This window comes from Octodon degus, unplaced genomic scaffold, assembly GCF_000260255.1.
Source record: "Octodon degus isolate 3935 unplaced genomic scaffold, OctDeg1.0 scaffold00170, whole genome shotgun sequence".
NCBI classification, from domain to species: domain Eukaryota; kingdom Metazoa; phylum Chordata; class Mammalia; order Rodentia; family Octodontidae; genus Octodon; species Octodon degus.
Genome location: NW_004524746.1, coordinates 1,248,559 through 1,272,792, shown reverse-complemented (window position 1 = coordinate 1,272,792; position 24,234 = coordinate 1,248,559). Strand labels below are relative to the sequence as shown.

Below are 24,234 nucleotides of genomic sequence, written 5' to 3'. Positions count from 1 at the left end.
AGGAGCTTCAATCGTTAGGAGCATAAAGTTCTTCTACTGGAACACCTGATCAGAAGTATGATATTGTGTATAAGAATATTTGCTGAACATTCTCTGATCAGGACAACAATCAAATATAAAAACTCAGTCCTTGGCAAGCACAAGGATCTGAGTTCAATCCCCGGTTCTGCCAAAAAAAATTAAAAAAAAAAAAACAAAAAACTCAGTCTTGCTTTTCAGAACATGTCCCACTGATTTAGTTCTTATTTTAGCTAAAAGAGCTTGCTTGGTTATTCGTTGTGCCCTGGTGTCTGAACTGAAATACAGTTTTAGTTGTGTAGGCTTCTTTTGGTTTCATATTTTTCATTTTAGTAAGTAATTATTTAGTTTATTCTCATTTATAAGTCTTGCCAAAGAAAACCAAAATGTAGCAAAACACAGGCAGGTGGGGGGGGGGGAGTACATGAAAGAAAACAAAAAAATCTTCCTGTAGTGCCAGCTGCAGAACAGGGGTGTACTGTATATTCTTTTCCTTGACCCATTACAAATGTTAGAACATATCCTTACTGCACTTCTTTTTATTCCTCAATTTTCTCTTTTTCCTCCCTTCTTTAGTGTCTCCTTTCAAGCTCCATATATTGTACTCAGGAAACAACACTACATTCCCTATCATTTAACTAATCTCACTTCAAATCAAGACTTTAAAAGTCCCATCAGTCCTCCTGGCCTTAACCTTAAGTAGTACCTGGGCTCCATAAGATTATATTTACCGAAAGTTCTATGACTAGATCACAACATTTGGCTATACATTTATTTTTAACAGATTTCTGTAGTTACAGCTAATTAGCATCCTCAAAGACACTGAATTTCAATTCCTGATAATATACATCTTCAACTATGCTTTCTTAAAACACTGTTGTAAGCATCTAGACCTTACAGGAAAAGACATATACTATTGCATACATCCCTACATCTACTTCACTTTGTGGGAAAGGTGTAAGTTCATACATCTAACAGGAAAGAATATGAAATTATTTTACATAGACTAACAGCCACGCAAATCTAATAAAAACTGTTAACATCCAGGGAGATAGCTCAGTGGCATAAATGCCTGACAGGTTCAAGGTCCTGAGTTCGATCCCCAGTACCCAGAAAAAAAATCTTTAGGGCGGGCATGATAGCTCAGTGGACTAAGCACCTGCTTAGGCAAGCACAGGGACCAGGGTTGGATCCCGGCACCACATGCCACACTGGCCCCGCCAGCCCTATCCCTGGGTATGCTGAGCCTATACAGGGCATAGTGGTGCATGCCTTGTAATCCCAGCACTGGGAAAGTTGAAAACAGGAGGATCACCAGGAGTCCTTGTACAAAACATAAAAAATAAATAAACAAAAAATAAAAACAAAAAAAAATGTCAACATCAAATCAGACATTGAGTGGATTTTTACTCAAAACTTTTCTTACACTCAACAACACACTAGCAATTTGTCTTTTATATTTAGGTACTACATAGTTCAAATATCTTAAATATGATTTTTTTTAAAAAAATTGTCCTCTTTGGAAAATAAGTCCTTCAAATCAACTTTACATAGAAGAAAATTATTCAAAATTAAAAATTTACCCAGAGAAAATCTAGTAGCATGAAATTTAGACAGTCCTCAGACTTCGTGCTGTCTTAGTTTTTACTAAGAGCCTACCTTCCTGGGAAGTTCCAGTGAAACTCCATGTCCTTTAGTTTTATTGTGCTCAAGCAACCAGATTTTTCTTGCACCTAAACCAAGAAAAGCTCAGCCCACCCATCCCAGACAATGTTAGTGAAGTCAGCAACTTGCAAAGCTCACAATCCTAAATTCCTAAGAAAGCAGCTACAGGTGTGGGGTTTTTTTTAGCTGCTCTCCAGAACACTAAAACTATGAAGTTTTTATCAAGCATTCCTTAAGATATGATATATAGGGCTGGGCAATAGCTCAGTGGCTTAAGTGCCTGCCTGGAAAGCACAAGGTCCTGAGTTTGATCCCTGGTACCAAAAAAAAAAAAAGAAAAAAAAAGATATGATATAGTATTGCTTTTACAATAAAGACTTGATTTATTGCCTATATTCGAGACTTCTGATTTGTTTATATTTCTATATAGATCCAGTAAGTAAAACTTAAAATAAGCTCTTCAGTACTTTCTAGATTTCAGTTTTAAGTGGTTTGTCTTTACCTCTTTGCAGACTTACAGTTTAAGTCCATAACATCCTGGGTTGATAATACTAGAGATAAACTGAGTATGCATTTTTCCAGATCAGTGGATGTGAGAAATGAAAATGATAATGTCATGGTTTCAAAATCCACTGACTGTTTAAGTTATTATGTAAACCTCAGCAGTCTGTAGGTTTAATGAAAATGCAGTGACCATACTTCTGGTGATCCTCAGTCTACACTGAAGAAATAACACTCCAGATTTTCTGAATCCTATACATGAATCTGGGAGTTATATACTTTCATCAAGTTATTTATATTTATTTCAAAAATACCTTCATATTCTTACAATATGATCAATTTTCTTTATGAAAGTTTTATAAACAAATGGCCAAATTTAAAATAATTCGAACCTTTATCTCTCACCATATGCAAAAATAAATTCAAACAGACCAATGATGTAAATGTGAGATCTGAAACTACTTGAAGAAAACACACAGAAAACCCTTATAAGACACTGATAAAAATCAATGGTCTTTTGCCTCACACCCGAAAACAAGGCAGCAAAATAGCAAAAAGAAAAAAATATGGTATTACAGCAAAACAAGAAGTTCTTAGAGTAAAGGAAACAATCAACAAAGTAAAGAGATACCTACAAATGAAATAAATGCAAGCTAGTCATCTCACAGAGGAATATCAAGAATATACAAGGAGCTCAAAAAGTCATTAAGAAATAATCCAGGGGCAGGGAGATAGCTCAGTGGAATAAATGCTTGCCTGGCAAGTACAAAGTCCTGAGTTTGATGCCTGGTACCACCAAAAAAAAAAAAAAAACAAATAAAATAAATAAATAAATAATCCAATGTAAAAACGAGCACCGATACAAAAAAAACTTCTCAAAAGAATTCCAAATGGCCCAGAAAGTTTTGAAAAAATGTTCATCATTTATCATAATTTTGCATGCATTATATATTATATGTTTATAACATAACATTATAAAAAGAATGCTATCCTACCTCTGCAGCAAAATAGATGGAATCTGAGGAAACAATGTTAGATGAAATAACTGAGCCACAAAAGATTGTGCTCTCTCTGATATGTGGATATTCAAAGACATTAATCTAAGTTTAGAATACTCATTACTAAACCCAAGGAAAGTGAGAGAATGAAGATGACAGAGGGACCCACACAACTGATAAGACATACAAAACTCTAATGTCCTACAGAACAGTACAGGTTTATTTTTCAGTACAACTAGAATTTTGATGATATCTACAAAGGAGATAGATCAAAAGATCTAAACCTAAAGTGATAATTAAGAGATGGAAATATTAATTACCCTGATTCTACTAGAACAGGTTATGCACATACAATGAAATATCATGTTGAGCCCAGTATCTATAATTATGTGTTAATTCAAATATTTTAATGTCTAAAATGATCATTATACATTGTACGTGGTACTGTATTATCACACTGCACCCATAAGTATGGATAAATAAAATAATTAATAAAAAGTATTCCTATCCTATATATTTATGAGTGTAGATGCTGATAAACAATCTACTTATAAAGAATTATTGAGATCCAGGAACATAGCTCAGCAGGCACTTTTCAATGCCCGCCAGGCAAACATGAGGTCATGAGCTCAATTCCCATTAACAAAATATAACAAAACAAAAAGCAAATAATCAAAACCCCAATAAATACTTGACAAATTCCTCTTATTTTTGCTCTTAAAAAGAAAAAACATTCACAAAGTGAAATACCTTCTTTTGTTGAATAAATAGTCATGCTATATGTTCTATTTTCTTTCTTTTCATTGGCTGGCAAAAAACTCAGCTGATTTTATGCTCAGTAATCCTTTATATAATATATATATATTCTCCATTACTTCCCCTTCATCTTTAATATTTGGAAGTAATTTACTTAATTATTTTGGTATATTTGAGAATAAATTGTTTCAGATATTCTTTGAAAATTGACAGAAGAGCATAATGAGGAAATGACTAAGTTTATAACTTCAAAAACAGTTTGCCACAGACCCAAGAATTTTATAATTTGATTACACAAATTAAATTTTTTACACAAATTAATTAAATGATGAACTTTCAACCAAAAATAATGTCAAGTGGCTAAATTCCAGCTTCTAAACAGAAATCTATGATGTAATTCTATTATCACCAATCAATGATTCTTCAACAACTTACTGTTGAACAACAACTTACTTACTTCAATCAACTACAGATTTTTTTCTTATGGTACAGTAAATATGTATCAGCTTAATAACATGAAATACTATACATTTAAAAAATAATAGCAAGCTCCCTGTAAGTCATATGCAAATCAATACTATAAGAAAAAAAAATATATATATATATATAATTTGCACCAAAGTCTTGACGTGCTTTAGACAAGAACTTTTAGGCAATCAGGTTGAATAATTTTACTAACATCAATAAGCTGTCATACTGAAGAACTGATAGATAAATTAAGGCTGTCCTTCATTTACTACCTTAAATATATTTTTCAGTGAATCTTTAAAGGGCTTTTACAGGTAAAGAGATATATAAATAACATCTAATAATCTTTCTATATAGAAAAATACAAGAGCCAGCCAAAAACTCAGAAGATTAAAGTGCCTACAAGCAGGCACAGGGGCCAGGGGTTTGATTCCCACCCCTGCCGTGCCAGCCCCACCCCCGGGGCCTACTGAGATGGCAACTGAGACTAGGTGTGGTAGCACACACCTGTAATATGAACTCTTGGGAGGCTGTAAACAGGTAGATCACTATGTGTCCGATCTAGTAGTGAGACCCTCAACACCCTGTAGACCCTACCCTAAAATACCAAAAAAAAAAAAAAACAAAGCTCCAAATACTGAAGTGTCCTCTTAATAGAAACTTTTAAGCATAAATTATGTATTTATAGTAAACCACATCAAAGTCAATAGGCTAGTGGCTTTAAAAAGAAGTATTTGTACACATAAAGAAAAGCAAAATGATTTTTCCTAGCTCCCATATACCCAGATCTTTTCTAAGAGAAAAATAAATAACAAAATGATACCAAATTTCAAAACAAAATGATGGAAAATTCAGTGTGGAAATTCCTTAAAAACCCTAGGAGTAGAGGCTCCACTTATATACCAGAGCGATATACATGCACACATGTTTTTAGCGGCTCTATTTGTAATAGCTGAAACTTGGAAACAATCCAAATGCCCATCAGTCAAGGAAGGAGTAAAAACATGTGGCTTTTTATACAATGGAGTACTACTCATCTATAAAGGAAGATAAACCCAATGCTTTTATAGGTAAATTGATACAACTAGAGGCTATATTTACAAGTGAAAAAATCAGATCCATATGTGTAAATATCATACTGTCTCCCTTGTGTAAGCACCTGAAAAAATAAGTAAGATACAAAAAGTACAATAGATACGATGAAAGGAAAAGAAACAGCCCAGATCTTAAAAGTAGCAGCATCTTAGTGTATTCTGTGTCTTCACAGAAAAATAAAAGCTATCATATTAATATATGAATATATACATCATACCCTATTTATATATCTTTACATTTTACACTGAAGTATGTTTGTATTTCCTAAATGTATATTTGAGGATAAGTTATAAAGTTACAATATTATAGTAACACTTACAGTAATATGTATACATCTAGAAACCAGGCACTGAGAATATGAGAAATAATGAAAGACAGAAGTGAAAAAAATGAAGCGATTAATCTTTTGTAAAAGGGAAGGGGATAAAGAGGTGGCAGGGAGAGTGGGGAAGGGATTAAAAAGAAACTAAGTGTGTCATGTACCTGTAAAACAAAACTCATATGAAGCTAGAAGCAACCTAAAATATTCCAACTAGTCCTAGGCAAAAGCAAGGCAAGAGGCATCAGAGTAACAAGCTTCAAGCTGTACTACAAAGTTACACTGTATGGGTCAAAAAAAAAAAAAAAAGAAGTTATATGGATCAATACAATAGGGAAAAAGGATGCAGCAAAAACTCCAGGGAACACTTGCTGCTTGATTTTTGACAAAAGGACTAACTCACACACTAGGAAAGATAGTCTCCTCAGGAAAAGGTACTGGAAAAATTGACCATGCACAGTTGACTACATGGACAATTAAGTTCAAGCCCATATCTCCTACCAAGCAGTAAACAAAAATGAAAATGGATCACAGATCTAAATATCAAAACAGAATCACTTAATCTGATAGAGACAAAATAATTAACATTCTTGAAGACATAAGTGTAAGTAAGGAATTTCTGAGCAGAACCCTAATTGTTCAAGAAATAATACCAGGAATCAACCAATGGTATCATATCAAATTAAAAAGCTGCACAGAAAGTAATCACCTGAGTGAAAAGTCCACCTACCAAATGGCAAAAAAATTTGCCAGCTATTTCTTGAAGACTAATATCTAGAACATATAAATACTAAAAAAAAAATAACCCCCCAAACAAAAGAATCAATTAAAAAAATGAACAAGTGCAATAAACAGACCCTTCTCAAAAGAAGAAATATAAATGGTCAAGAAATACATGAAAAAAATTCAATGTTACAGGCCATTATAAAAATGTAAATTAAAACAACATTGATATCCCATTTTTCTTCAAAAACAATGTCAAGAAACCAAAAAACCACAAATGCTGGAGAGGCTACAGGGAAACAGGAAATCTTCTACATTGTTGGTGGGAATATAAACAACCAATATGGAAATAGTTATCAAAGATCCCTCACAAAACTAAAAAAAAGAACTACGTTCTACCTTGCTATTTCCCTTCTAGGTAATGTCCGGAAAGTGTTAAGACATCATATTATAGTTATATGCATACCTACAATAATAGCAGCACAATTCACAACAGCTTAATTTTGAAAGTGGCCTACACATACATCAACAGCTGAATGGATAAAGCAAATTGGGGCCTTTACACACAAGGCTGGACTACTTTGCCATAAATAAGGATAAACTTGAGTCATCTGCAGGAAAATGGATATACCTGAAGATATATAATGCTAAGTGAAATGAATCAGATACATAAGCTTAAAAGTCACATAGTTTCTCTTATGTGAGAAACCCAAAATATAAATAAAAAGCAAAGTAGAAGATAGATCATAGGAAATAGCAAGAGAGTTGTTCTGCATATGAGAAAGAGATTGGGAGATGGGAGGGAGAGAGGAAAAGATCAAAGAAAAGAATAAAAATGTGTTATATACATGTACTAATTCTCCATGAGGCATGCGATCATTATGAACTATACACATAGACTAGCAAAAAATAAATAAAAATTAGACAACAAATAAACACAAACATATTTTATGCTGTAAAAAAACTATTTTATACTAAAAATCAAAATCTGAATAAGAATTTATGAAGAACTCGTAATAATGTTTTTTCTGTTCGTTTGTTTTCCTGTGGTTCCAGGGATTGAACTCAGGACCCTGCACTTGCTAGGCAAGCACTCTCCCCAGCCCAATAATGCTCCTTTTAATTCTATAACTATGGATTTCTTGAAATAGAAGTCCTTTCATTTTCCATTCATTTTTAGGACCTACTTTACAGTGATTCATACTTCTGAATGCCTATGTTTTGATTAGTGTACAGTACTTTTCCTAACTATAGCAATATTCTGATAAAGTAGATAATATAAATAAAAGGAATGCATATGTTCCCTTTAATATACATCTTAGCAAAATGTTATACAAAACATTTTATAAAATACTACACAATATCAAAAATAAACTGAATAACAGTTTCAATCCTCAGTCCTTATTCTTACTACACAGTAAACCAAGCCATGTAACATAGCTTCAAGTGTGAGGTTTTTCATATAACTGGACTTAGGCGACCTCTAATTTCAAAACACAGAGTTGAATAAAATTTAAGTTATCCTTGCTACTTATATTCATTTTTCATCTCAAAAATATCATAGGAAAATAATACAAATGGAAATAGTATTCTTAATTTTTTCCACATCAAGTACTTGCTTTTTTTGAGGTTCTAAGGTATCAATTGATAAAACAACCTAAGAATAACTTAGTACTATCTTGCAAAGTTAAACATTCATGTACATGACCCATAAATTTCAATTCAAGGTATACACCCAGGAAAAAATTTATATTTGTCAATAACTGACATAACTATTTAATAAAACCTGAAACCAATATAAATGGTTTCATTAGGAAAAAAGTCAAATAAATTATACATATTCACACAATAGAATCAGATACAACACAGTAGCCAAAGCTAAATTACAGTGCATGGAAACTATATGGATAAACCAGATATATATGAAAATTCAAAAGACTACATGCAATACTACACCCTTTGATAAAGTCAATAAACTGATCATTAAAATATATTTTTAAGAATTATAAATACAGCTGGGCATGGTGGTGCATGCCTGTAATTCCTCAGGAGGCTGAGCCAGGAGGATTGTTGCAAGTTCGAGACCATCCTGGGCTACAAAGTGATCTCAAGGCCAGCCTCAACTGCATAGCAAGACTGTTTCAAGAAGAAAAAAAAAGGCTGAGAGCTCAGTAGACTAAGCACCTACTTAGAAAGTGCAAGGTCCAGAGTTTAATCCCCGGTACCACAGGCATTGTGCACATGCCAGTAATACCAGCACTAGGGAGGCTAAGACAGGAGGATCACTATGAGTCTGAACTGCACAGGGAGACCTTGTATCAAATTAATTAATTTATTTAAATTAAAAAGACAAAAAAAAAGAATAAAGGAATTATAAACACAGAATACATAATCTTCAGTTCAGAGAGGCAGAAATAGTGTATAAGAAGAGGTATATATAGCTTTATCTTAGATACTAGGTTCATGTGTATATACTGCATTATTAGAATTATTAAGTACATAAGTAAAATGGTAAGAGTGTCACACATAGAGGAAGGATAGAAGAGTGCCATGAGAAGGAATAGTAATTAGTAGAATTTTGTGCACCTAGGATAAACAAAATCATGTTTATCTCTTTAAACTTTAATTTTTTTTTAGTGTGTGTGTGTGTGTGTGTGTGTGTGTGTGTGTGTGTGCAGGGTCTCACGACAGCTCAAACTTATAGTGACCCTTCCGTTTTCTGCCTTCCTAGTGCTGGGATTACAGGCGTGTGCCACAACTCTTTAAACTCTTAGCATTAAAGGCTTGGCTTTTAAGAATAAGTATAGCAGGAGGTTGAGGCAGGAAGATTACTATGTATTCAAGATCAGCCTGGGCTACATAAGCAAGTTCAACACTAGCCTGCACTACATAGTGAGACCCTGTCTCAAAAGAGAGAGAGAGGAAAAAAAGGAGAGTAGTACCTTGATTCACAACACTTTTGTTTGTAAACAATTTGGTTCTAAAATAGTATTTGGCAATTTTTTTTTTTGCAAACTCTACTTCAGATGAAGAGCATGACCTGTACTACCTTTCCTGCATGAACACAAACATAGCCATATTTTCCAGAATCACGAAGTGAATTAACTTCATGAACCAAGGTACCATGGTGTATTCTTTTTAAATATAAAATCTTATAATTTATCGACAGCTTCATATTGAAATTTCTCCTAAGATACAAAAAGTATACATTTATTACTTAATTTTCAAAAAATTCAAGGATTTTAAAGGAGCAGTTGTTTTCTTCTTTATTTTAGGAATCAAAATGTTCTTTTGTTATTTCAGGAATCCAATGATATTTTGTGTCTTTTTCAAAGTATAACATACTATTTAAATATCCTTAAGAATACCATATTAAAATATATTCTAAATTATAATACTTAATTTCATAATTCTTTCATCTTTCATTAGATTTTTAACATGAATATTCACTTAGTAAGAAAGCACACTGTGAATTTTAGGAGTATGAGCTTACTTGAGAGTCTTAATATTTGAATGTCTATGCTTCAAAACCAGTCAGACCTGAATGAACCATTTGATACTTATTTCACTGTTAATGTTAGAATACTGTTAACACTGGAATTTTAAAAAAATCATGAATTTAGCTCATTATCTAAAATCCAGGGTTGAAATTTTCAGTTCAGTAAGAATTCTCTTCAGTTTCAGTAAGTTTTAACAATTAGAAGATGAACAAAGGAAGAATGACAAAATGAGAAGTATTACGTATATGTAAATTTGTTTATATATATACGACTACATCATAGTCCTTCATTACATTGAAAAAGATACATAAAATATGAAGTGATTATTAATTATGTGGAAAAACTTCTAAACCTGTAGTATTCCATTAATGATAGGAAGTACACAATGACAAACATGGCAGGGAAGAGGCTCCTTCCAGTATATTGTACTACAAAGAACACTACACATTTCAAAGGATTCCTCCCAAGAATCTAACTTAGGCTGTCCCACTAACTAGCTCTATGATTTTAAGTTTTGTTTCGTAACTGTACTTGGTTTCCTCAAGTACAAATTGGAAGTTTTCTACAAAGCAATTTCTAACAAGCCTTGCAAGTCAAAATTCCATGACTTTAATATCTCTGAACTGAAACAGAAAAACCAAACATTTTGGACAGCCATAGGGCATCTTCTTTTCTGATTCAATAAAGTATCTATTATGCATTAGTAGGCTGATCTCATCAGGGGGATGATCTAATTTAGTAGTCAGATATGCTGGTACACACCTATAATCTGACCACTGTCTGAGGCTGAGGCAGGAGGTTTACAACTTTAAGTTCAAGATAAGTAATTCAGCCACTAAGTGAAACTCTTGTCTCAAAATAAAATTTAAAAATGGGCTGAGGCATGACCCTATGCAAAGGGCTTGAGTTCAATCCTCAGGATATTGAAAAGATACAACATATATGCTTGTTTTTATTTCAAATACACTGCATTAGTAAGAACTAGCAGTGTTTTCATACATTTCAAAGTGTTATCTGAAACAATATAAATGAATGAACTCTCTTGTTACAAAAAGTGTTAAAATAGCATAGGTTTAGATATCCTTACTCTATAGCATGATGAAAGGAAGCTAGTTCTTCATTCAAAATAGAAAAGAGGAATAATTATAAGACCTACTGTGTTTCTTCAACTCTACTGTAAGCAAAGGCCAGGGAATACTGGGAAATTCTCCTTTCTCTTTTATGTACGCAAACTTCCTTCATCAGTAACCTAACCTCTGGACAGAACTTTTAGGTAGGATGCAGGAATATACTGAGGTGGGATATTACAATGAAGGAGTTTGCCAAAATAAGTAAAGTGAAATGACCTGGGGAGTTTTCTTACACTCAAGTAACTATACATAAAAAATATGTGATATATACATATATATATATATGTGTTTTGTGATTATTCAATTCTTTGTTCTAATACCAAATCTCACCAATTATCCACTCATGACTGTATTTAATTCTCCAGCATGCTGAAGCTTACCAAAGCACTGCCTTTGTAACTTTTCATCATACTTCTGTCATATGCATGGTCCAATTTGATTCCTGCTGAAAAGTACATAGCCTATGGCAATCTTCACAGATTTGAAGACAGATAAATTATTTTCTCTTTCAAATCATAAAAACAACAAAACACCTGAGATGATATACACATACCCACTGAAAAGTGAGAAAAAAAAAGAATGGAAATTCTTTAAATAGAAAACAAACTGAATGTGATTACCCCAAGCACTAATATTAGAATTGACAGCTATTGATCTGCAAACCTATATTCAAATTATAAAAGTTATCCTGTAAATTCTTATATAGCTATCTATACAGGAACAGCTTTAGCCTTTTAGCTTAAATGTGGAATTCACTTTTTCATATCAACTACTGTAGCTTTATTTTCATCAGTGAGGGGTAATTTAATCATGCATTATTATAAAATGCTCTGCTTTGGACAATCTTATAAACAAATGGATATAAATTATAAGCCAAAGAAAATAGAACAAATCAAATGAATAAAAATTCTATATGATAAAGAAGTTAATTTTAAAATGATCATTTAAAATTTTGGAATACTTCAGAGCTTGTGTTCATTATAATATGGCAATCAGATGCTACCTCTTCCCTGCTTACTATTCTGTAATGTCTCCCTTTCTCATTTCTTTTCACCTGTAAGATTAGAAGTGCACTGTTTCTGTAAATTTCTGTAAGATTAGTAGCATATTGTTGATCATAAGATGGCATTACCCCATGTCTAAAGAGTTCTCCAAAGTGTACAGGAACCATCTCACTCCACGATCCACAAGACATTCAAATAGATCTTTATTCTACACCTGAGCAATGAATTTAAGTAACAGTCACCCAAAATGTACATATTCAAGCTTCAAAAGCCTTTCAATTTCATTACAACTGAAAGAAATAAAGCCATAATTACACATAAAATGGCACTAGCATAAAGTGTAATTCCATCTTAAAGATGATGTAGGTTTCAGAAGCTGAGGTTCTCAATGAAGAAAACTAATAAAATCAATTAAAGCAAAGAGCCACGCAAGTGCACACAGAAATGAGGATAGGCGACTTCACCCCTGGGTTTATCATCAAGATCAGACAATATCTTACATTGTCAAATGCAGCTACTGAAGCTAGTGGCAGAAAACAGAAGTCTTTGCTATAATGGCCTATAATGTCTTAAGGATTCTCATTCCAAACACCTTCAGGACCCATTTGCTACTAAGCCCTTCACTCCATTTGTTTCAATTAAGATGGCATCGAACAGATCAGATCTCTCTCACCTGAGGTCTCTCACAGGCTGAGCATCCTCAATCTCAATATCTAAATTCTACTATTTTGAGGGCCATTTTGATTACACAAGAGGAAATTTTCATATCTGATCTCAGTAACAGGTCGAAGTATAAACACAGGTACAATGTAGACATTACATAAAATCCCTTTCTGGCTTTGTAAGATGTATATGAAACATAAATGAATCTCATGTTTAAACTTGGATTACAGCCTTAAGATATCTTAATATGCACATGCAGATATCCAAAATCTGAGAAAAAAATCTGAAATTCTTCTTCTCCCAAGCATTTGAATAAGGTATATAACCTATGCTGCCTTCCTGTCTTCTATAAAGGCACTTTATTCATATATTCAAATTCACTTCAACCCTTCAGATAAAGATAGCCATTGGCTGAAATATCACCCTCTTACAAAGGTCTGCCTGTCCAATCCTCCCATATAACAGGCTTTTTAACCCAGATTTACTTCTTTGAGCGCACACACAGTGACCTGATCTTATAGTATATATTTATGTATGTTTTCTTTCTTGCTCTCTATACTGGTTCTGCACATTTTAAGAGTTAGGAAGTTGGCCCCGTGTTTACTGTTGTTGTGTGGAGAGGTAATAAGTATTAAACAACCCCGTTAAAGTGAATTAAACTCTATAAACCACATTTTGAGTCCCTGAGACTTTATGCTACTGGTATTACTTCAAGTTCCCCAAAGCTCTATTATCAGTATTCTTAGAAGAGTAGGAAATGAAGAAGATGGGTAAATTATAACCATACAACCACAAAAAAGACATTTACTTTTAGAAGAAAACCTTCCTGCCCTATTTGACATTACCTCAGCTGTCATCCTACACTTTTAACTTTATTTTGTCTTATTGTTAACTTCTGATACCTCACTCTCTATTCCCCCTACACTTCTCATGATTCAGATTTTCTTTACATAACAGACTTGTCAAAATTCTCAAGGCAAAATGGATTATGCTATATAAGGATATGTACTCACATTTGCCTTTGCATTTTTGTTACATATAAAATAAATTTATTTTCCCATATAATGTATAAAACTTGGTCCCTACCCTATCTTTATTAAATATTTTTCTTAGCAAATACTTGCAATACATAATGATTACATTTATAGTGCAGAGCTTGTATAATTATAAATTATACAAGCTAAATCTTGGAAACAACTTATATGTCCATTAACGGATGGACAAAGAAAAACTGGCATTTATTCACAAAGGAGTACTATTCTGCCATAAAGAACAATAGGCTTCAGGCACTTTCATGTAAATGGGTGCATCTTCAGACAATAAGATTAAGTGAAATAAATCACACAACTTTATTTTATAGATTCTCTTAAATGAGAAAGGCAGATATAAGTAAAGAGTAAGATAAAGGATAGATAATAGGAGGTAGGGAGATCTTTTAAAATTATGTTTGCATTTTGCATACCTTTTAATCCTATAGAATGTGGATTTCTTTCTGATAGCAATAGTATCTATGTTAGATGTCATTTATATATAATAGCTTACTATTTGATACATACAATAGTTGACAACCATTAATTTTAACCTCCGTAGAAGAATTAGTTATGGAATTTTTTAATGGAAAAAAAAATTTCATTTTCTTCCCCAGCTTAAAAAAAAAAATAGAGTGGACATTAGGAAATAAGAAGCTCCAATGATAAACTTAAACAGAGTTTGGCTTAAGTTAGCAGGCCAGGGCCCACACTGAGGAGATGCTGCTCCATGGCTGAGGAGTTCACCGTACTATGCAGTGAGCACCTATTTCCATGACCAGCAACACTTGAACATGGATGTTCTCCTACTTCTGAGCACAGAACTACATTACAAGTCCCCCACAGGAATATACGTATGCTTCAAAGCCTTTCAATCGAGTTAGGAAAGCAAGAAGTAAACGCTAGGTTATATATAAAGTAGCATTTACTAACATCCAGCCTAATTTGAGCTAGAAAGGATGGAAGCTTGAAAGATTGGGAAGGCTTTATGGAGAAGGTCAGTGTGGAAACTGGCTCTTAAAGGAGAAAAATAAAGGGCAAAACATTCAAACGGAACCTACCAAAGACCCATGCAAACATGGACAGAAATGAAGAGATGATTTTTACCCCTGGGTTTCTTTTCAATAGCAGACAAAATACCACATCACCAAATCTAGCTGCTGAAGCTAGCAGGAGAACAATGCTTATTTCTATATATATCTATATGCGTGAGCTCAGAAAACAATACGAGACATATGGAGAGTGGGGAAAAGAGAGTGAATTCATTATTACAGCTCTGAGGGAAAAATAATACTTTCATTCCCATGAATGTTCTTTTTACCATTCTTGTTCTTTCAGTGAAAGAGAAGTTAAATTGTACATTTCCAACAACTCACAAGCCAATGCTTTTTAGGTAATTAAGGCAAAAAAATTGATTTATTTTTTTCCATTACGCCAGGTTCCATTAAGCAGTTTGCTCAAAAAGAGCCTGAAAGTTCACTGAATGAGAATACACAGTTGTATTATATCAACGGGCATAATCGTGGTAAATCTCAGTACTGTGCAAATAAATATAGCCACCAGTGCCACTAAGGACTGCAGAACAAAGAGCCACGGAACGGAGAACTAGGAGAGAAACATACTATATTAGTGGGGGAGAAAAACACCTATTTAATTGTGTAACGATGGGCAAGACACAGTTTCTGCAATGTAAAAATAATGTATTTTAAATAACTAACAAGTTTTCTTCTACTAGTAATTGAGGAATCAGGTAATAAGAAATCTAAACTTCGGTAACTCATGTTCAAAGACAATACAGTTGGGAGAAGAAGTCAGAACTAAAAGATGTTATTAGAAAACTCCACGTATAAGACAGACACTCAGTGTAAAAGAACAGCATAACAGATGCACAGAGAATTAGAACTACCCCTTTCTCTAGGTTACCTTGTTGACACGTTATTTCTTTCTTAACATACATCTGTTTGGCAAGAAAGTAAATGCCTAAGTTTAAGATGCAAGTAAATACACACCTTTTAAAACTACTTGTCAAGTACTATTTCTAATTCACAAAATGAAGGTCCTTAAGACCTGGTTACCCTAGGTACAAAAGAAAGGACCTGTATCACATTTCTCTAAGTTTCTCTAAAAACATAAGCCATATCACAATACGATTTATCTAGTTAAAATCTTAAAATTGCCTTCTAAGCATGAACTTTACCAAAATGCCACACAGCTCCCTTTTTCCTCCATATTGAAACTTTGAGGAAAATAGCTCGGTTTTAGAATTCAGAAAGTGGTATGGGGGCTAGGTAGATAGTTCAGTGAAATAAGTGCTTGCCTGGCAAACTCAAGGTCCTGAGTTCGATTCCTGGTACCACAAAAAAAAGAAAAAATAAAGTGGTGTGGATCATAGTGACATTTTTCAAGTTTTTAAGTTTTATGCTAAAGCAACATTATTTCTTTTAACAACATCTAAATGATAAATATGACAACAAATAAAATTACTTCCTAACACAATAACAACTTCTCAGATGACTTAATGTGGCATGTGATCCCAAGTCATGAGTGTGAAATAAAATGATAAATTGAAGTGTCAGCCTGAAGAAAAGAATTTAAATATTTTTTGATTATTAGTGGTGAACATGTAGAAATTTCCTAAACTTTGCATTACGTAAATACTACCATTAGAATAACAAACATCAATTGGATATTACATTCTAAAAGCCCTTACGATAGAGCAGCCCTGCATGGTTGTTTTTTTAGCAGTGTAGTTGAAGAGGGTAATCAACAACTACAACAGTGAAAGGGGAATAGGGGAGGTGACAGTTAAGAGGCTAAACAGGGCCCTGTGAAAGTCAATGTATATATTCTAAAAGAAAGGATGGGATGGAGGAACAGAAATATTTCTGGCATTCTCCCTCCAGTCCATTTTTAACATTGTGTTTTTGGCGTTTTCTATTTTAATAATAAACGAAATGGCCTTAACACATTTTAAAGCACTAATTTTTCTAGTAGAGTAAATAATGTGCAAAATAATCATGGTCAAATTATAGTCTAATAACATATTTGATATTTCAGGAAAACAAAAATGAGTGAAAGTAATATAAACATAGACCCACATCTCTTTTCCCTCTTCAGATCAAAAAACCAAGTAGAAAACTACTTAAAACGATGTAAGAAGTAGCAAGCAGTTCTCCCAGTCTTCACTGACAATGCTCTTGGTTATTTCTTCTTACAAAGATAACATTTCTATAACCAATTGATAACCATTGTTTAGGATTGCATTTTTACCTCTATTATTAATAATTGATGAACCTTAGCTTCATTAAAAATAATGACCAGAGAAAAAGGGCTCAGAAAGATACTGCAACATTCTTGCAGAAAGAGCTTGATATTAACTAAAACCATTGCAGATTTTCTAGAAAGTTTGTACTTTACACTTCATCCTCTAAAACTGCAGCATAAAAGATAAAGCCAGACACTGGCTTTTGATGAGTATTTTCTATTCTTAAATAATGCTGCACAGACATAATACATCCAAAGATAAGACAGCAAAAAGAGGGTTTTTTTTAAAAAAAAAAAAACTCTATTTCTCCAGGAAATTAAAATGCACTATAAATATATTTTGCTGAAAACCTAAGACATTTTCCAAAGAAACCCTATTATATCGTACAAAGTATATGTTGAAAGTCAACAATTTTTGATTAAATCAACATTTCTACACCTTAGAACTATAACTGTTCTATTCTGTCAAAATCATTAGTTTCTAAACTTAAAATGTCCCACCTCAGTGAAACATAAATTAAAAGTAACTTCCATTTTGCTTCAAAGTTCTGTGAAAATATATATATTAAATCCATGTGATCCACTTACCTATACAATATGTTGTACTAAATTCATAACTTAAAATTTATTCAGGCATTATGATCCAGTTTCTTAAATCATTTCAGAAAGCTTATAAACATTACACAGGAAAATCTGTCACTAATGACCAACATTTCTTCATTTTCCCTTAAATTTCAAAATAAAATAAAATTATTAGTCATTTCAGGAAACAAATGTTTAATAGTAACTTTTCAAGTCTAGAACAGAACTTTCAACTAGGTTAAATGAGCAGCTCATTAACATTCATCGTAATAATACCTACACTCATCTAGACAGTAGATAACATTACAATGACTCACAGAGTTCTCACAAAACATACTGCAGTATCCACCAAAATTTTAAAAGTGTGTATCTTTTTAATACCTCTTCACACTTATTTCTCAAAATAGTCTTTTTTTTTTAATTCAGTTGTACTAACTTTAAGTTGTGATAGGCTTTCCCTAACTACTTGTCCTATAATGATTTCAAATGTCACAAAGAAGAAGACCAAATAAACACTGCCTCTTTGATAAAGAATAACCACCTACAGTCCTAAAGAGTTACCCATCTTCTTCAGAACCTGTCATAAAGTTACCAACTGGACAAAAAGGAAATAAAGGCCATAGGATATGGATTTCAATAATTCATTTTTAATATATCAGTAGGTCTTCAAAAATATATGAGACTAAATCAAAATCAAGCAATCCATTTTACTTCATCTTAATTTCTTAATTAACTTAGCCAAAAATTCCTCACATAAAACACTGCATTAGTTGACCATATGACAACGTAAGTAATTTTGCTCAACACCGTATGTCTAATAAAATTAAGTTGATTTTAACCACAATACCATTTCAAGAAGTCCATTAAATTATCCAGGAACACAAAATTTTAAAAGCAGCCTTGGGAATAACTTTTTTCCTACAGCCATGACTAAATCCTTATTGTGCTGATCACTTATGCAGGAAAAAGTAGCAGACAGCTGAAGAAAGGCACTAACATCACCCCTGTTTTATCTAAGAACTCATAAAAGTAGAAGAGTCTAACCATTTTATTTTATTAAGTTCACTAATATGAAATATGCTGCTACTTTTCTGCAGTTTGATTAATATCATTATTTTGACACCTTTCCTTAATTCTATCATCTTTAAAGAAGCTTAATTCTAGCTCTAAAAGTTCATTTTTCTAAAAAAAAAGACATGAATTTGAAACACATCCCATTACTTCTAAAAGTTCATATGCCCAACTAAAATAAAGCACAAAAGGACTCTAAAAAGAAAAACACTATAATGCAAACAGCCCTTGGTGCCCATCAGTCTCACTAGATATTGTTCTATCTTGCTATCAAGTGCACTTAATGTGTGTGGAGTCTGCCTGATGGCATCTGCAGCTTCTAAAGAAATGTGGGAATGGCAAGTCAAATGCTTCTTTTCTTTTGAAGCTATTAACCTACAGTTTTAAACATGCTAATAGTTGATTTTGTAGAGTAATCAGTTTCAGCCCTTACACCTTAAAATGCATCCTGTCGGTCATAAAAAGTTATGTGTGTGTGTGTGTGTGTGTGCGCGCGCATATTTGTTACAAAACTGTTTGATATCTACATTTATCTTTTGTGATCTTGTAAAATAAGAATAGTGGTTAATAAAAGAAAAATGCATGTCCTAAATATCGATGGAAAAATAATATTTAAAGTATCCACGAAAACTTGTCCTTTGCAATGAGGCACTTTCTAGACATCTCAGTACACTGTACTTTGAACATATTCATATGTTAATTAGGGCATAAATTTTGTTCTTCCTTGTCATCATATTTCACATATTTGAGCATGTTTTTACTTTCAAGAATAAGAAAAACTCTTTTGTGTATTTAACTTTTAAACACCAATGATCAATATTTGCCTCTGACCACCACCAATACTTCATTCTCTTTGTCATACCTATTTCACAGATCAAAAAAGGTGCTTTTTTTTCAAATCATTTAATTCTTTTCCTGAATCCATTCAGGAAAGAGAAAACAATAGTTCCTTTACTGTGAAACCTCAACAGGCCCACCATCAACTCAGCCATATCCAAGCTCCACCCCACTGCCCTTCATGGCACCTACCCTAATGTTGTCATGGTGACGATGGTGTACCAAAACGCAGCAGGGATGCTGGTGAACTTGCTGGCCGAAGACCCCTTCTCTGCGTAGAACATAACCGTAGCAAAGATGATGATCGCCATGGTAAGCGAGAAAAGCAAGAAGCCCAATTCCGAGGCACAGCTCTTCAGGGTGTACCCCAGGATGCGCAGGCCTTGAGAGTGGCGGGAAAACTTAAAGATCCGGAAGACTCGGAAGACTCGGAGCGTGACGAAGGCTCCACTGACATCCTCGTTATCGGTCATCACCAGCCCAATGTAGTAGGGCAGGATGGCCACCACGTCGATGATGCTCATGACACTTCGCACGAAGCGGTAGCGACTAGGGGCCGCGGCCAGGCGCAGCAGGTACTCCACAGTGAAGATCATGACACAGGCGGTGTCCAGGCAGAAGAAGGCCACTGCGTACCGCTCTCCACACGGCAGCTCCTTGATGTGGCCGGGGCTGGAGCCACACGGCACAGTCTCCACCACATTGGCGATGACGGAGACGGCGATGAAGAAGCCAGTCACGTAGTAGAACACCAGGGCCATGGTGCTGGTGTGCGGGTTCTCGAAGGCGCGCCACACGCGCTGCCGCGCCGTCATGGTGGGCAGCGCGCTCTCGCCCGTGGTATCCGTGTCCGCGTCGTCCTGCAGGCGCTCGGCGTTCTCTCGCCGGCGGTCCTTGTACTCCTCATAGCAGCAGTCACCGATGATTTCCGGGATGAGGCCGAAGAAGGCCAGCTCCTCGTCATAGGCGGAGATGCACTCGTGGCGCGGGTAGTGCAGCTTTCCGGTGCGGTAGAAGTTGAGGATGTGGCGGAAGATGTCGGGGTCCCGGTCGAAGAAGTACTGCTGGGTCTCGGGGTGGTAGAAGAAGTCCCTTTCCGAGCTGCCCAGCAGCGTGTCGGGGTAGCGCTCCAGGGTGTCCTGCCACGTCTGGAACCGGGTGCCGCTCACGTTCAGCACGATGAGCGCGTCCTGAGTTCGTTTCCGCTCCTGCCTCGGCGGCGCGGGCATGGGCCCAGAGGCCACAGGCATCCACCCGATGGCCGCCGCCCTGGCGAAGGGCAGCCACGCCGCCACGCCGGCCGCCATGTTGCCGCCGCCGAGGCGCCCACCGGGCCGGCCCGAGGCTTGCTCGCTCTCTGCCTCTCACGTCGAACAAGACGTACAGGCCGGCGGGGGACCAGCTTTGTGCCTGGTCAGGCTTCCTGAGGAGGTCCTGGTGCCCAGAAGGGCAAATGTCCTCACAGAACAGTAGGGAAAAGCGCGAGGTGCTAGAGCAGAGCCCGACACCCCGGCAGCCTCTGCGGCCCGGCGCAGGCCGCCGCCGCCGGCGCACAGGATGCTGGGAGGCAGCCGTCGCTTCAAACAGGTGTCCGTGCCTGCTCCCCGCGCAGTCGGGGTGAGCCGGGGCCGTGTGCGCAGGGGGAGAGCAGTCACCAGTGGGCTTCCTCGGAGAACCAGGGAGAGCCTCTGCCTCCCCTCTCTTCCCTTTCAAACCTTCCCCTCCGAGGGCCCCTTCCCGCCAACGGAGCCTCAGACGGCGACCTGTTGTGGCTACGGGGCTGCGGTCGCGGCCGCTGCCCCACGTCCCCGCAAGTCCGGATGCGCGTCGCCTCCTCGGTGTTCGCGGACGCGGCGGAGCCGGCTGTGGGCACGGCGGGGGGCGCGATGCAGAGCCGCCTCCCCGTCTGCCGGTACCTCAGCGTCTGCCACCGGCGTCGCCCGGTCGCCCCTTCACGCTCTCCGCAAGTTCAGCTCAGGTGCAGTGTGCCAGTCCCAGAGCCTATGAGCCGCCAGGCGCCGTCGCCGGGGCGGCAGCAGCATCTGCCGCGGCGCAGCACGCGCCTCGCCCGCGGAACCTACCTGGCCAAGTGCGCGCCCGGCTGAGTTGCACAGAGACTTTCTCCTCGCCGTGCACCCGGAAAAGGAAAAGGCGAGACGGCAGCTCGCGCGCCGCGGGCTCCGAGGCGCCGCCGCCGCGGGAGCATAAATAAAGCTCGGGCGAGCTCCTCGTCCCCTTCCCCCACCCCTCCGTGCCTTCCCTCCGCCTTTTCACCTTCCAAAAGCCGGGCGCTGGCGAGCCGAGCGACAGCAACAAGTTCAAAAGGTGCGGGGGAGGCGAGAGCCCGGGGCGCTCCTCCTGCCAACTTACTGCGCGGCCGCGGGGGCCGGGGCCGGGGCCGGGGCCGGGGCCGGCGCGGGCTCTCGTCCGAGCGCGGAGGCAGGAGGCGCTCGGCGGAGCGGGGGCGCGGGAGGGCTGCTCGCTGCTTCCCCGCCGCCAGTGGGTGGTCCTGCATCGCCCCGAGCTCCCCGCGCCGCTCTGCTTGTGCGATCAATAAATAAGGAGAAAATAAATAAATAACCGCGCGCACGCCCCGCCACGCAGGTTAGGAGAGGCGTCTCCTGCCTTTCCCTCGGCTTGACCTTTCTCCGCCTCCGCCCCCTCGGGCTGCTCTCGCTCCTCCCCAGCCACCCACCAGCCCCGGCGCCAAATGTCACCGAGGGACAGCATCCAGGTGGCTCTGCTCGGGGAGGAGAGCGAGCCCGGAGGAACAAAGGGAAGGGAGCCTCACGCGCTGGGCTGCGGTGGTTCGGTGGCGGCCAGGAGGAAGGGAACGATGCCTCGCCTCTGCCTCCCGAGTCCGGGTTCAAGGCGAGCGTGGGAAAGGGGGGAGGAAAAAACTCGAGAGAAGCTGGCGAGGAGGGTGAGCGGAGCGGAACGCGCAGGAATTGGTTGTCTTCTGGGGACGACTAGGTCGCAAGACCTGCAAAGCTCCGCGGCGGAATTTTTAAGAGCTTCCCCCTCTTTCTTTTCTTTCTTTTTATTTATTTTTCTAACACAGATGTTAACATTGCCGAGGTGACTATGTCATCTGCCTAACTTGATAAGAAGACAGGCAGTCTCCTCTGTCCAGCTCTGTCACAACTCCTTTCCCTGTCCTTATCGAATGACAGGAGGATTTAGAACCCTTTTCTAAATGTCAGCGTCAGGGGGCGTGCGTCTCTGAGAGTGCCCGCACCCTGCCTCCTTTCTGCGCACCTCTGCGCATATCTAAAACGGTTAAAATAGTTAAAGGTGTCCTTCGAGGGGTAGGCGATGTGGAGAGAGTGACGGAAAAATTGTCGCGGCCAACCGTTTTGATTGTCCCCCCCCCTCCCCCGCCCCGTTATTAGGAATCTCCTTTAAAACGAAGCACATAACATTTACAACCACTAGATGGCGTGGATGGCGAGAAGTTAAATCTAAACCAAAGGTTTGGCTCTTCTAGAGGTGAAAGATCAAAAAATTAATTGATCCAACAGAAAATCAGATCACATAAGCATCCTCAGGACCCTGCTGCCACCCACCTCTTTAAGGTTTATATTACATGCACTATGCAGAGTTGAACCTGCATTTTGATGGATGTGAGATGTTAGGTGGAGAGTTTCCCCTTAAATGCCTTTGAAAATTAATCTAGATTATTGAATCAGTGGCAGTGTAATTAATACTTTTGGAAAAAATGAGGATACTTATGTGTTGATTGAGAATGTAAATCTAATTTAGTTTTCAAGTGTCTTAGTTTGTCTGCCCTTGATTTGTGGACTCAGTATTATACAGAAATTAACTTCGAAGCCCTCGAGATCAGAGACCTGATGTGTCGACCTCAAAATTTGTAAATTCCTGAGTTCGAGTACCTACTGGTACAAAAAAAGGAAGGTAAGAGGGAAGAAAGGAAGGAAGATAGTACATAGAAAAATAATGGAGAAAATAACAGACATTACAATCTACAGAATTTTCTTTAGAAAGGAGAAAGGTAGCTTGTTTTTTGTTGTTGCTTATTTTATGTTTGTTTGTTTGTTTGTTTGTTTGTGGGGGTTTTAGCCTATAGGTGTACATGTTTAAGAAAGCCAGTGTTGATTAATAAAGTTGAATCTAATGCACTGCGTTATATGAGGACACAAAACTGGAGACACTTGCTATTTGTATTACTGAGTGCAAGTTCTATGTTCAACAAATCTATATAGCCTGTATACGGAAAAGGAAAAACATGCTGACTGGCGAATAGAAAAAAGGGGATAACTTACCACACATGTAACCAAATGAAGCTGTTCCTAAGCCAGAGACATAGGTGGCACATGGCAGGGCTGAGCCTGCGCTTAGAGACCAGAATGCTGAATTAATGTCAGCACCAGCATGTCCTGGGAAGATGGGTCAAGCAGCCTCCAAACTAAAATTCTTCCCTAGGCAGCTGAATACTTAAACATATAGAAATAGGAGTATAATGCCACAAAAATTCCCAAATAACAAAGAATATAATGTCTACAATTTTATAAAGGTTTTATCTACCTTCCCACCATCCTAACAAGCTGCTTTGTTGTAGTAGAAAAATGTGTACTTAGAATTAACACACGTC

The 24,234-nt window shown here is 37.3% G+C and overlaps 1 protein-coding gene across 3 annotated transcripts in view; it reads right to left on the bottom strand.

Moving 5' to 3' along the window:
* The window catches only part of Kcnd2 (potassium voltage-gated channel subfamily D member 2), a 540,162-nt gene extending 519,232 nt beyond the window's left edge, over nucleotides 1-20,930 (bottom strand). For 2 of the 3 annotated variants that reach the window (XM_012517372.2, XM_023703425.1), the window contains exon 1: nucleotides 19,815-20,929. In XM_012517372.2, the coding sequence (XP_012372826.1) occupies nucleotides 19,815-20,929 (1,115 nt within the window). Of the gene's footprint in view, nucleotides 1-19,814 lie in introns of all 3 variants that reach the window. The other variant, XM_004643302.2, reaches the window with a different exon arrangement.
* Between the last annotated feature and the right edge of the window lie 3,304 nt (nucleotides 20,931-24,234).